This window comes from Nerophis lumbriciformis, linkage group LG05 (genome assembly GCF_033978685.3).
Source record: "Nerophis lumbriciformis linkage group LG05, RoL_Nlum_v2.1, whole genome shotgun sequence".
Lineage (NCBI taxonomy): Eukaryota > Metazoa > Chordata > Actinopteri > Syngnathiformes > Syngnathidae > Nerophis > Nerophis lumbriciformis.
This window is the reverse complement of record NC_084552.2, coordinates 20,224,320-20,237,142: the sequence shown is the minus strand read 5'-3', so window position 1 is coordinate 20,237,142 and position 12,823 is coordinate 20,224,320. Positions and strand designations below refer to the sequence as shown.

General features: G+C 45.8%; 1 protein-coding gene across 1 annotated transcript in view; it reads right to left on the bottom strand.

The window, feature by feature from the left end:
- Positions 1-19: 19 nt before the first annotated feature.
- Positions 20-12,823, bottom strand: part of LOC133606801 (serine/threonine-protein phosphatase PP1-beta catalytic subunit) — a 53,684-nt gene continuing 40,880 nt past the window's right edge. Inside the window, exons 4-8 of the mRNA XM_061961143.2 lie at positions 12,698-12,802; positions 12,539-12,610; positions 575-726; positions 365-499; positions 20-297 (exon numbers count right to left, since the gene is read on the bottom strand). Of these exons, the coding sequence (XP_061817127.1) occupies positions 193-297; positions 365-499; positions 575-726; positions 12,539-12,610; positions 12,698-12,802 (569 nt within the window). The 3' untranslated portion in view covers positions 20-192. The remainder of the gene's footprint in view (positions 298-364; positions 500-574; positions 727-12,538; positions 12,611-12,697; positions 12,803-12,823) is intronic.

Genomic DNA, 12,823 nt, shown 5'->3' with positions numbered 1-12,823 from the left:
AAGAGGCTGCAACTGACAGTTTGTGTGTTGTTTTTTGAAACACTTTAATGTTTGAAGGTTATAGGGCGAACAGACGACGAGAGTGACAGCAGTTCAGTTTGTGGGATAAGAAAGAAGAGTAAGTAAAATTGATCGCTTGGTGTTCTGCAAAAAGCTGAGAAAAGAGCATGTCAACAGTTCTTCTGTCCTCCTTCATCGCTTCTTGGGTGGTTGGGCTGTGCGGGGAGGAGTGACGGGCCGACCGGCATTCATGCCGCCATATTGATACTTGGCTTTCTTCTCAGAGGGCTTCAGAATCTAAAAAAAAAAAAAAAAATTATTGAAATGATTGTGTGCTACTTCTTGTCAGTTTGTTTCCTGGCACCTGGAAAGAGCACATGAGGGTCTCGTCCACGCTCATCATGCCCCCGGCATTGTCAAATTCGCCACAGTAGTTCGGGGCGGAGAAGAGCGTCACCAGCTGCCTCTTGGCGAAGAACTCGTAACCGTCTTCTACCACCTGGTGGCAGCACACACACACACACACAGTCAAATGGCCTTACTGTTTGTTTGCATATTTATATAGTTGATGTACCTGGTGGGCTCTACAGATGAGGTCCAGGTCGTGCCGGTTGAGGAACTTGCTGACCACATCGGCTCCAAACGTGAAAGAGACACCGCGGTCGTTTTCGCCCCAGCCCTGCACATCCTTGTCGGGGTCTGACCACAGCAGGTCGCACAGAAGGCCTGGAGGAGGAACGATGTTTCAAACCCCTACTGATGTGTGTGTGTTCTGATATGTGTACACAGCGTTCCTACACCAGACCATAAAAGACTATGTGGGGGGAGAGGTAGTTGAGATGACCTTAAAAGGAGAAGAGATTTCGTGGCAACAAAGAGGTCTCACTCCTACCATTTTCTGTACTCGAGGTGAAACCCATGCTCTTCAACAGCACACAAGTTTGAGAGAACTACAATTTCATATTTACAGTACAAGGTTTCCAACCACTGTGCTGCGTGAGGTCGTCAGGTGTGCGACGAATTTCACTTAATGGGTACACAAATGATTTATTTATGACAAATTACCCTTGTGTAGCTTAAAATGTTAATTCTTAACATCTGTGTGTGTTTGGTGTTAAGCCCAAGACCTCAACTTGCTAACCAAAGAGCCAAAGCCCTTAAAGATTAACTGCGCCAAGGATGCATAACGCAGCTGTGAGGCGTGCATGTAGAGCACCGGGGCAGGAGAGGGGAGAAGACAAACTGCCCCAATGATTGACGGTAAGCAGCAGCCAACCAATCCGTACACTGAAGTCTGGTAAAGATCACATTTTACTTGCAGTGTAAACAGTCAGCTGGAAAAAAATCCCATTTAGGCCACTTTGGCCTGCAGTGTAAACGTAGCCGTTGACTCACATTTGTTGACAGTCTTCTTTCTGTATTCCCCACTTGTGAAACATAGTAAATTTATTTACTTATTTACTAGTAGTACCTCAACTTACAAGCTTATTGATTATTGGCCCTGCTAGATTGACACGGGCACATTTGACAAAACAATCGTACAAAATCTCAGCATTATTTTTGACCTAACTCGTTTGAGCTACACATTAAAAGCCTGATTTACTACGATCAAAATACCACACGCTGAACAGCGTGTGCAAAAAATAAAATGGCGTGTACTATCAATGGGCGTGTTGCGTGTGATCTACTAAGACTGCGTGTGCAATTGAAAAGTGGTGCAGATCGCCTTATTTAAATGACGATTTTGCCTGCTTTTACCATGGAGACACTCTTATTTTCTGCACATTCATATTATGCTCCTACCTGTGTGCGATGTGTTGCACATATCAATAATCTTAAACGCCTTTTCTGGATCGCAATCAAGGCAACAGAAACGTGTGCACACTGACACTTAATTCTGTGCGCGAGGCTGAGGGTCGCATCACCAGCGTATTTGTGCGGAGTGACTCAAACCTAAGAAAATGCACAATGAAAGACGTCTATACATGTAGGAAATATACTATGGTAATATATTTCCGGAATTAACAAAATTAATATTAAAAAAAGGCTAGCGCACACCAAACGGCATCAACTTAATTTTATTCAGCCCAGTAAGTCATCCAGCAGCTAAAAAAATAAAGAAAATTGCTGAATAGATTATATGTCTAATATTTTTTGTTTCTGTCAGTCCGTGTTGATACACACACACACACACACACACACACACACATACACACGTAGGATGCTAGTCCCTCATCGTCTGTCTGTGCAGCACGAGCATTGATCCTGTCCGTTTGTATGTATGTGTATATATACCTATGTATATGGTGTGTGATGTAAAAACAGGGTGTGTGTGATGTGTCAGTGCAGTAGCACTGCGTAGAAGTGCTTGTAGATCGCGCATGCTGCTTCTGCATGCTACTATCTGCTTTCAGCTACTGCCACCGGCTAGCCCTCCTTACGGGGGGTGAAAAGAGGAGCCGAGCGCGTAAGCCTCCTCTTGCCAGTACACAGCCTCTCCACCACCAAGACTCCTACAGTGCCTCCTCGCGGCCACACACGGTAACTGGGACCTTGCGGTCTCAGGCTAAACTGTAGGGGATCTCGGAGCAGCAGTGGGCCCCAGAGGCGAGGTGTGCAGGCCCACCGGTGTGTGAACACGCCCTGGCATCCACCAACCACTGCCCCACCTATGGGTCAAATAGACGTCATCCCCCCTTCCCCCTCACCCGCTGCCTTGTGGTACCTTTGGGAGAAGGAAAGGCTATGGGAGTAAACCCAGACAGAAAATCAGGAGTGGAGCCCCTAAGGCGGCTGGGTGTCATTGCTGACCCCCTGCCGGCAGCTCCTGCTGCCAAGCCGATCCCAGGCGTATTGCCTTGCTTTCCTCTGGGCCATTTCGACACGGCCGAGAGGGGGATCTTGATGACTGGGCAACCCAGGATCTCCATATTTTCTGCCCAGGCATGCGCCACGGAGAGGTCACTCCAGCCTCCCCCCTAAAGGGTGGAAACAACACGGAATCTGGCAGTGTTGCAATCCACCCGATTGGCGCCAGCTACGACGGTGGGAGGAAGAACTTCCCCAGGCGCAACCCATCGTCACTACTGACGGACGGATGCCTACAAAATAACTAACCTATGTATGTATGTATCTTAGGGGTGTAACGGTACACAAAAATTCCGGTTCGGTACGTACCTCGGTTTAGAGGTCACGGTTCGGTTCATTTTCGGTACAGTAAGAAAACAACAAAATATACATTGTTTGGTTATTTATTTACCAAATTTGTAAACAATGGCTTTATCCTTTTAACATTGGGAACACTATAATAATTTTGCCCACGTTAATCAACATTAAACTGCCTCAAGTTGTTGCTCAGATTAAATAAAATTACAAAACTTTTCTTCTACATATAAAAAGTGCAACATTAAACAGTTTCAAGTCAACTCATCATGCTTAATTTATTACAGCATTTGGGAAGCCTGTAGTTGATTTATTATGTAAATGTTATATTTTTATCAACATGTGATAGCAGGGACCCTGCCATTCAAAACTAGGCTGCTGCATTACTAATGATTAATGTAACTATAGCTGAAAAAATGGTACAATAGCAATAGGAGAGACTTTTGATCCCTGAACACCATGGAGTTCATGTAGGATTAATGATGCAGTTACATTATTATATCAACTATCAGAGACAGAAACTCTTCATTTAACATAATGTCCTTTTTTGCTGATTCAACGCAGCTCAATCAACACAGAAAAAGGTCAAGTGAAATAACAGACAGACAGGGCTTTGCTGTCCGTAACACACACACACACACACACACACAGCGCAAAATGAGCTAACGTTACGCTAAAAGCGAATTAGCCTTCACCTCAAGTCAGGACTGCGAGCGAGCTGAGCTGCATTTTATATTTCTAGAAGGTCAACGGGCTCATAGTGAAGTTACTAGTAGTTGACTGGGAGGTGTTTATTATAATTTGGGGAGAGTCCGCTGCCTGATGCTTACCTGCTAAGCACTGACTACATGCGCTCTGAATATGCACTGCTGATTGGCTGTTACCGCTCTGTTTGTAACCAATCAGATGGTTGTGTGGGTGGGACAATGCTGGGTGCTGTGTAGAGTACTGACAGAAACAGAGGCAGAAGGAAGCGGGGGCGGCTACTTAATATGTTCGTGTGGAAACTTTTTCGGTACACCTCCGAACCGAACCGAACCGGTTCAATACAAATACATGTACCGTTACACCCCTAATGTATATGTATGTATGTATGTATTAGAGATGCGCGGTTTGCGGACACAACCACGGAGTCCGCGGATTATCCGCGGGTCGGGCGGTTGAAATAAAAAAAAAAAAGATTTTATCCGCGGGTCGGGTCGGGCGGTTGAAATAAAAACAAATTAGATTTTAAATAGATTCAGGCGGGTGGCAGTTAAACCAATTCGGAAATATATATACATAGTTAAATGTTGTTACCCACATACGAAAAACGAGCAGGCACCTGCAGCATATGCCACAACAGAAGAAGAAAAAAAAAAAGAGATGGACACTTTTACGGAGCAGAGAAGGGACGCCTCGCCGGGGTCCGGGATCGAGGCCCCTTCCCCCGAGAGGGCCCCACCGGGAGCCGTAGCTGAGGTGATCCGCGAGAAGGGCCCGACGCACGTCCAGGGTCACCACCACGCCCACCGCACCGACACCCCGCCTCGTCCGCTTTCGCCGCGGCCGGCAAGCAGCTTACCTGCCCGCCACCCCCGTGGCCGGGGGATCGTAACAGGGGTCACTCCGCGCGCTCCGCCCGCGCAACTTACCTGCCCGCCACCCCCGTTGCCGGGGGCGCGTAACAGGGGTCACTCCGCGCGCAGTGCGCTCACGAAAGGGGTGGGGCTCACCCTGGTGAGCAGAGTGGGCCACTTTTGGTAAGCAGAACTGGCGCTGAGGGATGAACCGAACGCCGGGTTAAGGCGCCCGATGCCGACGCTTATCAGACCCCAGAAAAGGTGTTGGTTGATATAGACAGCAGCTAGACGGTGGCCATGGAAGTCGGAACCCGCTAAGGAGTGTGTAACAACCCACCTGCCGAATCAACTAGCCCTGAAAATGGATGGCGCTGGAGCGTCGGGCCCATACCCGGCCGTCGCCGGCAGCGAGAGCCGCGAGGGCTATGCCGCGACAAGTAGGATGGCCGCCGTGGTGCGCGCTGAAGCCTCGGGCGCGAGCCCGGGTGGAGCCGCCGTGGGTGCGAGGGACATCGCACCTCCACGCGCTTGGAGGTGCGCTCAGCGCGGCTCCCAGATGATTGCGCACTGGTGTGCGTCTGGGCCGTGACAGCGTGGCACGCATTGGATCATGTCTCCTTTCTTTAACAGGCAAAAGCTTTATAACCTCACTATTGCCTTGCATCGTCTATATTAGATATATAACAACGGGCGGGTGCGGGCGGGTGCAGGTTTGATTAAATGTTAGTTCGGGTGGATGCGGATGGTTGACGACTTTTGTGATGCGGTTGCGGATGAAATAATTGCCTATCCGCGCATCTCTAGTATGTATGTATGTGTATATATACCTGTATATGTATGTATGTATATATATACACATACATACATATACAGGTTACACATACATACATATACAGGTATAATACCTGTATATGTATGTATGTGTACATATACCTATGTATATACAGTTAGGTCCATAAATATTTGGACATTGACACAATTTTCAGTATTCCAGCCCTGTACAACACCACAATGGATTTGAAATGAAACAATCAAGATCTGCTTTTAAGTGCAGACTTTGAGCTTTAATTTGAGGGTATTTACATCCAAATCAGGTGAAAGGTATAAGAATGACAACACATTTCATATGTGCCTTCCACTTTTTAAGGGACCAAAAGTAATTGGACAAACTAATATAATCATAAATAAAATTGTCATTTTTTAATACTTTGTTGCAAATCCTTTGCAGTCAATGACAGCCTAAAGTGTGGAACCCATAGACATCACCAGACACTGGGTTTCGTCCCTGGTGATGCTTTGCCGGGCCCCCGCTGCAGCTGTCTTCACTTCCTGCTTGTTCTTTGGGCATTTTCCCTTCAGTTTTGTCTTCAGCAAGTGAAATTCATGCTCAATCGGATTCAGGTCAGGTGATTGACTTGGCCATTGCAGAACATTCCACTTCTTTGCCTTAAAAAACTATTTGGTTGCTTTCGCAGTATGCTTCGAATCGTTGTCCATCTGCATTGTGAAGCGCCGTGCAATGAGTTTTGAAGCATTTGGCTGAATATGAGCAGATAATATTGCCCCAAACACTTCAGAATTAATTCTGCTGCTTTTGTCAGCTGTCACATCATCAATAAATATAAGAGATCCAGTTCCACTGGCAGCCATGCATGCCATTACCACCACCATGCTTCATTGATGAGGTGGTATGCTTTGGATCTTGAGCAGTTCCTTCCCTCCTCCATACTCTTCTCTTTCCATCATTCTGGTACAAGTAGATCTTTGTCTCATCTGTCCATAAGATGTTGTTCAGAACTGCACAGGCCCTTTTACATGTTTCTTGGCAAACTCTAATCTGGCCTTCCTGTTTTTGAGGCTCACCAATGGTTTACACCTTGTGATGAAACCTCTGTATTTCCTCTGGAGAAGTCGTCTCTTAATTGTTGACTTGGACACGGATACACCTACCTCCTGGAGACTTTTCTTCATCTGGCCAACTGTTGTGAAGGGCTTTTTCTTGACAAGGGAAAGGATTTTTCTGTCATCCACCACACTTGTTTCCCGTGGTCTTCCAGGTCTTTTGGTGTTGCTGAGCTCAGCAGTGTTTTCTCTCTTTTTAAGAATGTACCAAACAGTTGATTTGGCCACATCTAATGTTTTTGCTATCTATCTGATGGCTTTGTTTTGATTTTTCAGCCTAATGATGGCTTGCTTCACTGATAGTGACAGCTCTTTGGACTTCATATTAAGAGATGACCTCCCCAGATTCCAAATGAATATTCCACACTTGAAATGACATCTAGGCCTTTTATCTGCTCTTTGTAAATGAAATAAATGAAAAAAAAACAAGGGAATAACACAAACGTGGCCATGGAACAGCTGAGTAGCCAATTGTCCAATTACTTTTGGTCCCTCAAAAAGTGGAAGGCACATATAAAATGTGTTGTAATTCCTACACTGTTCACCTGATTTGGATGTAAATACTCTCAAATTAAAGCTCAAAGTCTGCACTTAAAGCACATCTTGATTGTTTCATTTAAAATCCATTGTGGTGTTGTACAGAGCTGGAATACTGAAAATTGGGTCAATGTCCAAATATTTATGGACCTAACTTTATATATGTGTATATATACCTATGTATGTATATATATTGTATATACCTTTATATACATATATATACCTATACTGGCTCACCTGCACTAGCTTCCTGTGCACTTAAGATGCGACTTTAAGGTTTTATTACCGACGTACAAAATATTAAACAGTTTAGCACCATCTTATATTGCTGATTGTATTGTACCCTACGTTCCGTCCCGAAATCTAGGTCCCCTATTAAGCAAAACGTCTGCAGGCTCCAGAGCCTTTTCCAGTACTCTGGAATGGCCTACCAGCAACAGTTCGAGATGCCACCTCTGTACAAGCATTTAAGTCCCATCTTAAAACGTATTTATATACTCTAGACTTTAAATAGACCCCTTTTTGATCCGCCGCTTTTCTGCTGTGTGCCCCCTCTACTGCCTGGGGAGGATACCAGGTTGCCAGAGTGAATTTCTCCAATCTCCACTCGTTGGACCACCACACTACTATTCTTCCATGCACAGCAGCACACATCCCTGCGCAGCTGATTGGAATATTTGATTGATTTGAATTGGTTCTGTGGCTGAGCTCTTAACTCAAAACACTTGTATCTCAAACCAACGTCACCCATTGAAATGAGTTGAAATCAATGTATAAAATGGAGGCCCATATAAAACAGTAGGTTGCTGCATGGCCTCAGCTCAAGACAGTTTAAGGATCAAGTCACCAGAGTAGTTCAAGTGTTTAAAGCAGATGGAGAAGTGCAATAGCACTAAAGTGCAAGTGTGCTAAATTGTTGCATAGTAAGGTTAAGGGAAAAAAATACACATCTCCCTTGAGCCAGTAAGTAAAAGTGTTGGTATTATTGCAAATAAACAGATGTGTTTACGCATGGAGAAATTACACCAAAAAAACATACATATGTGTATCTATGTAGTGTATGAACTATTGCAAAAACTATGAATAAAGAACTTGTAGAATAGAAATCAACAGAAACCAGTTGAAACTCATTGGAAATAATAGAAAGTATATTCAGTTTTGTTATATATCTATTAGGGCTGTGAATCTTTGGGTGTCCCACGATTCGATTCAATATCAATTATTGGGGTCACGATTTGATTCAAAATCTTTTTCTTTTTTTTTTTCCAATTCAACGCGATTCTCGATTCAAAAACGATTTTTTTTCCCGATTCAAAACGATTCTCTATTCATTCAATACATAAGATTTCAGCAGGATCTACCCCAGTCTGCTGACATGCAAGCAGAGTAGTAGATTTTTATAGAAAGCTTTTATAATTGTAAAGGACAATGTTTTATCAACTGATTGCAATAATGTACATTTGTTTTGACTATTAAATGAACCAAAAATATGACTTATTTTATCTATGTGAAAATATTGGACACAGTGTGTTGTCAAGCTTATGAGATGCGATGCAAGTGTAAGCCACTGTGACACTGTTGTTTTTTTTGTTTTTTTATAAATGTCTAATGATAATGTCAATGAGGGATTTTTAATCACTGCTATGTTGAAATTGTAACTAATATTGATACTGTTGTTGATAATATTCATTTTTGTTTCACTACTTTTGGTTTGTTCTGTGTCGTGTTTGTGTCTCCTCTCAATTGCTCTGTTTATTGCAGTTCTGAGTGTTGCTGGGTCGGGTTTGGTTTTGGAATTGGATTGCATTGTTATGGTATTGCTGTGTATTGTTTTGTTGGATTGATTAATTTAAAAAAATAATTAAACATTAAAAAATAATTACAAAAAAAAAATCGATTTTTTAAAAATGTGAATCGATTCTGAATCGCACAATGTGAGAATCGCGATTCGAATTCGAATCGATTTTTTCCCACATCCCTAATATCTATGCTATTGCTATACGTATCACGTATAACTAACATTCAATACGTTTGCCAAAAAAAAAGCCCACAGGCGAAAATTAGTGAAAAACAAAAGTCTTTGGAGAGCTTTTTTGAAAAAGAAGGCCAGGGCTCCACTAATTCAGCGTTATGGTGAGTTGTAGTTTTCATTAAGCCTGTAAATCTTTGGGCACCACACGATTCGATTCAGAATAAATTCTCGATTCAAAACTATTCTCGATCGAAAATCTATACTTTTTGCTAACATTGGATGCCAGTTCTATGAATAACTACATTCCTCCATAAAATAGATAAACAGCTGTGATAAATGTATTTATTACTTAAAAGAAAACTGGTTTTGTTTAATAAAATTCAAACCAAACATTTAATAAATTCCATCCATCCATCTTCTTCCGCTTATCCGAGGTCGGGTCGCGGGGGCAGCAGCCTAAGTAGGGAAGCCCAGACTTTCCTCTCCCCAGCCACTTCGTCCAGCTTTTCCCGGGGGATCCCGAGGCAGTGCCAGGCCAGCAAAGAGACAGTCTTCCCAACGTGTCCTGGGTCTTCCCCGTGGCCTCCTGCCGGTCGGACGTGCCCTATACACCTCCCTAGGGAGGCATCCTGACTAGATGCCCGAACCACCTCATCTGGCTCCTCTCGATGTGGAGGAGCAGCGGCTTTACTTTGAGCTCCCCCCGGATGGCAAAGCTTCTCACCCTATCTCTAAGGGAGAGCCCCGCCATCTGGTGGAGGAAACTTATTTCGGCCGCTTGTACCCGTGATCTTGTCCTTTCGGTCATAACCCAAAGCTCATGACCATAGGTGAGGATGGGAACGTAGATCGACCGGTAAATTGAGAGTTTTGCCTTTCGGCTCAGCTCCTTCTTCTCCACAACGGATCGATACAGCGTCCGCATTACTGAAGACGCCGCCTGTGGAATCTCACGATCCACTCTTCCCTCACTCGTGAACAAGACTCCGAGGTACTTGAACTCCTCCACTTGGGGCAGGGTCTCCTCCCCAACCCAGAGATGGCACCTCACCCTTTTCCGGGCATGAACCATGGACTCAGACTTGGAGGTGCTGATTCTCATCCCAGTCGCTTCACACTCGGCTGGGAACCGATCCGGTGAGAGCTGAAGATCCTGGCCAGATGAAGCCATCAGGACCACATCATCTGCAAAAAGCAGAGACCAAATCCTGCAGCCACCAAACCAGATCCCCTCAATGCCTTCACTGCGCCTAGAAATTCTGTCCATAAAAGTTATGAACAGAATCGGTGACAAAGGGCAGCCTTGGCGGAGTACAACCCTCACTGAAAACGTGTCCGACTTACTGGATACAATGCGGACCAAGCTCTGACACTGATCGTACAGGGAGCGGACCGCCACAATCAGACACCCCATACTCTCTGAGCAGTCCCCACAGGACTTCCCGAGGGACACGGTCGAATGCCTTCTCCAAGTCCACAAAGCACATGTAGACTGGTGGGGCAAACTCCCATGCACCCTCAAGGAACCTGCCGAGAGTATACAGCTGGTCCACAGTTCCACGACCAGGACAAAAACCACACTGTTCCTTCTGAATCCGAGGTTCGACTATCCGGCGTAGCCTCCTCTCCAGTACACCTAAATAAACCTTACCGGGAAGCTGAGGAGTGTGATCCCACGATAGTTGGAACACACCCTCCCGTTCCCCTTCTTAAAGAGAGGAACCACAACGCCGGTCTGCCAATCCAGGGGGACCGCCACCGATGTCCACGCGATGCTACAGAGTCTTGTCAACCAAGACAGCCCCACAGCATCCAGAGCCTTGAGGAACTCCGGGCGGATCTCATCCACCCCTGGGGCCTTGCCACCGAGGAGCTTTTTAACTACCTCAGCAACCTCAGCTCCAGAAATAAGAGAGCCCACCACTGATTACCCAGGCACTGCTTCCTCATAGGAAGACGTGTTGGTGGGATTGAGGAGTTCTTCGAAGTATTCCATCCACCGATCCACAACATCCGCAGTCGAGGTCAGCAGAACACCATCCGCACCATACAGTGTTGACAGTGCACTGCTTCCCCTTCCTGAGGCGGCGGATAGTGGTCCAGAATCGCTTCGACGCCGTCCGGAACTCGTTTTCCATGGCTTCCCCGAACTACTCCCATGTCCGAGTTTTTGCCTCCGCAACCGCTGAAGCCGCACACCGTTTGGCCTGTCGGTACCTGTCCGCTGCCTCCGGAGTCCTATGAGCCAAAATAACTCGATAGGACTCTTTCTTCAGCGGACCATGTCCCACTCTGACTCAATGTCCAGCACCTTCTTCGTGACATGTTCAAAGTTCTTCCGGAGGTGGGAATTTAAACTTTCTCTGACAGGAGACTCTGCCAGACGTTCCCAGCAGACCCTCACACTGCATTTGGGCCTGCCAGGTCTGTCCGGCATCCTCCCCCACAATCGCAGCAAACTCACCACCAGATGGTGATCGGTAGAAAGCTCTGCTCCTCTCTTCACCCGAGTGTCCAAAACATGAGGCCGCAAATCCGATGACACAACTACAAAGTCGATCAAGGAACTGCGGCCTATGGTGTCCTGGTGCCAAGTGCTCATATGGACACCCTTATGTTTGAACATGGTGTTTGTTTTGGACAATCTGTGACGAGCACAAAAGTCCAATTAACAAAACACCACTCGGGTTCAGATCCAGGCGGCCATTCTTCCCAATCACGCCTCTCCAGGTTTCACTGTCGTTGCCAACATGAGCATTGAAGTCCCCCAGTAGAACAAGGGAATCACCCGGGGGAGCACTTTCCAGTCCTCCCTCGAGTGTATCCAAAAAGGGTGAGTACTCTGAACTGCTGTTTGGTGCATAAGAACAAACAGTCAGGACCCGTCCCCCCACCCGAAGGCGGAGGGAAGAAACTCTCTCGTCCACTGGGTTGAACTCCAACGTGCAGGCAACAAGAATTGCTACTCCAGCCGTGCAACGGCAGTGTGGAAGAGAGTCCAGCCCCTCTCGAGAGAACTGGTTCCAGAGCCCTTGCTGTGCGTCGAAGTGAGTCAGACTATATCCAGCCGGAACTTCTCCACCTTGCGCACTAACTCATGGCACATTAAATAATAATGGAATATTACTGGAACGTATGCTTAAACTAAAGTGTTTTTAAAAATGTCAATATGGGGTTGCATTCCACCATTTCAGACCAACTGACTCCTGAAAAGACAAGATCTACATGAGTGAAGGCGCCTGACTGTAGAGTACCCAGCAGTAAGCGATGGATAAAATGTTGTATTGTAGTGAAACATCGACTCAGTGCAAGGATGCTAAAAGAGGAGCAATATGACAAATCTTTGAGACCCAATACTCTGGACTAATCTAATTAATCCATTGCATGCGAGCTGCTAACTGACCTGTGTCTGGCACATCTGTTGGTCTCATGATACGTCTGATTTGCTCCATAGACTGCAGGTCCGGGGAGAGACCTGAGGTACAAGTCATCATCACCAGCTGCTTCAAAGCCCTCATCAAGAAACTTGCTGTGAATCCAACACCAGCATTGGGCTGCGTACCTCCGTGACAGCAAAAGATCTTCTCGTCCACGATAGCGGCGATGGGGAGACAGTTGAAGCAGTCGGTGAACGTCTTCCACAACTTGATGTTGAACCTGCGTTTACCTGAGTGACCAACAAATGCAA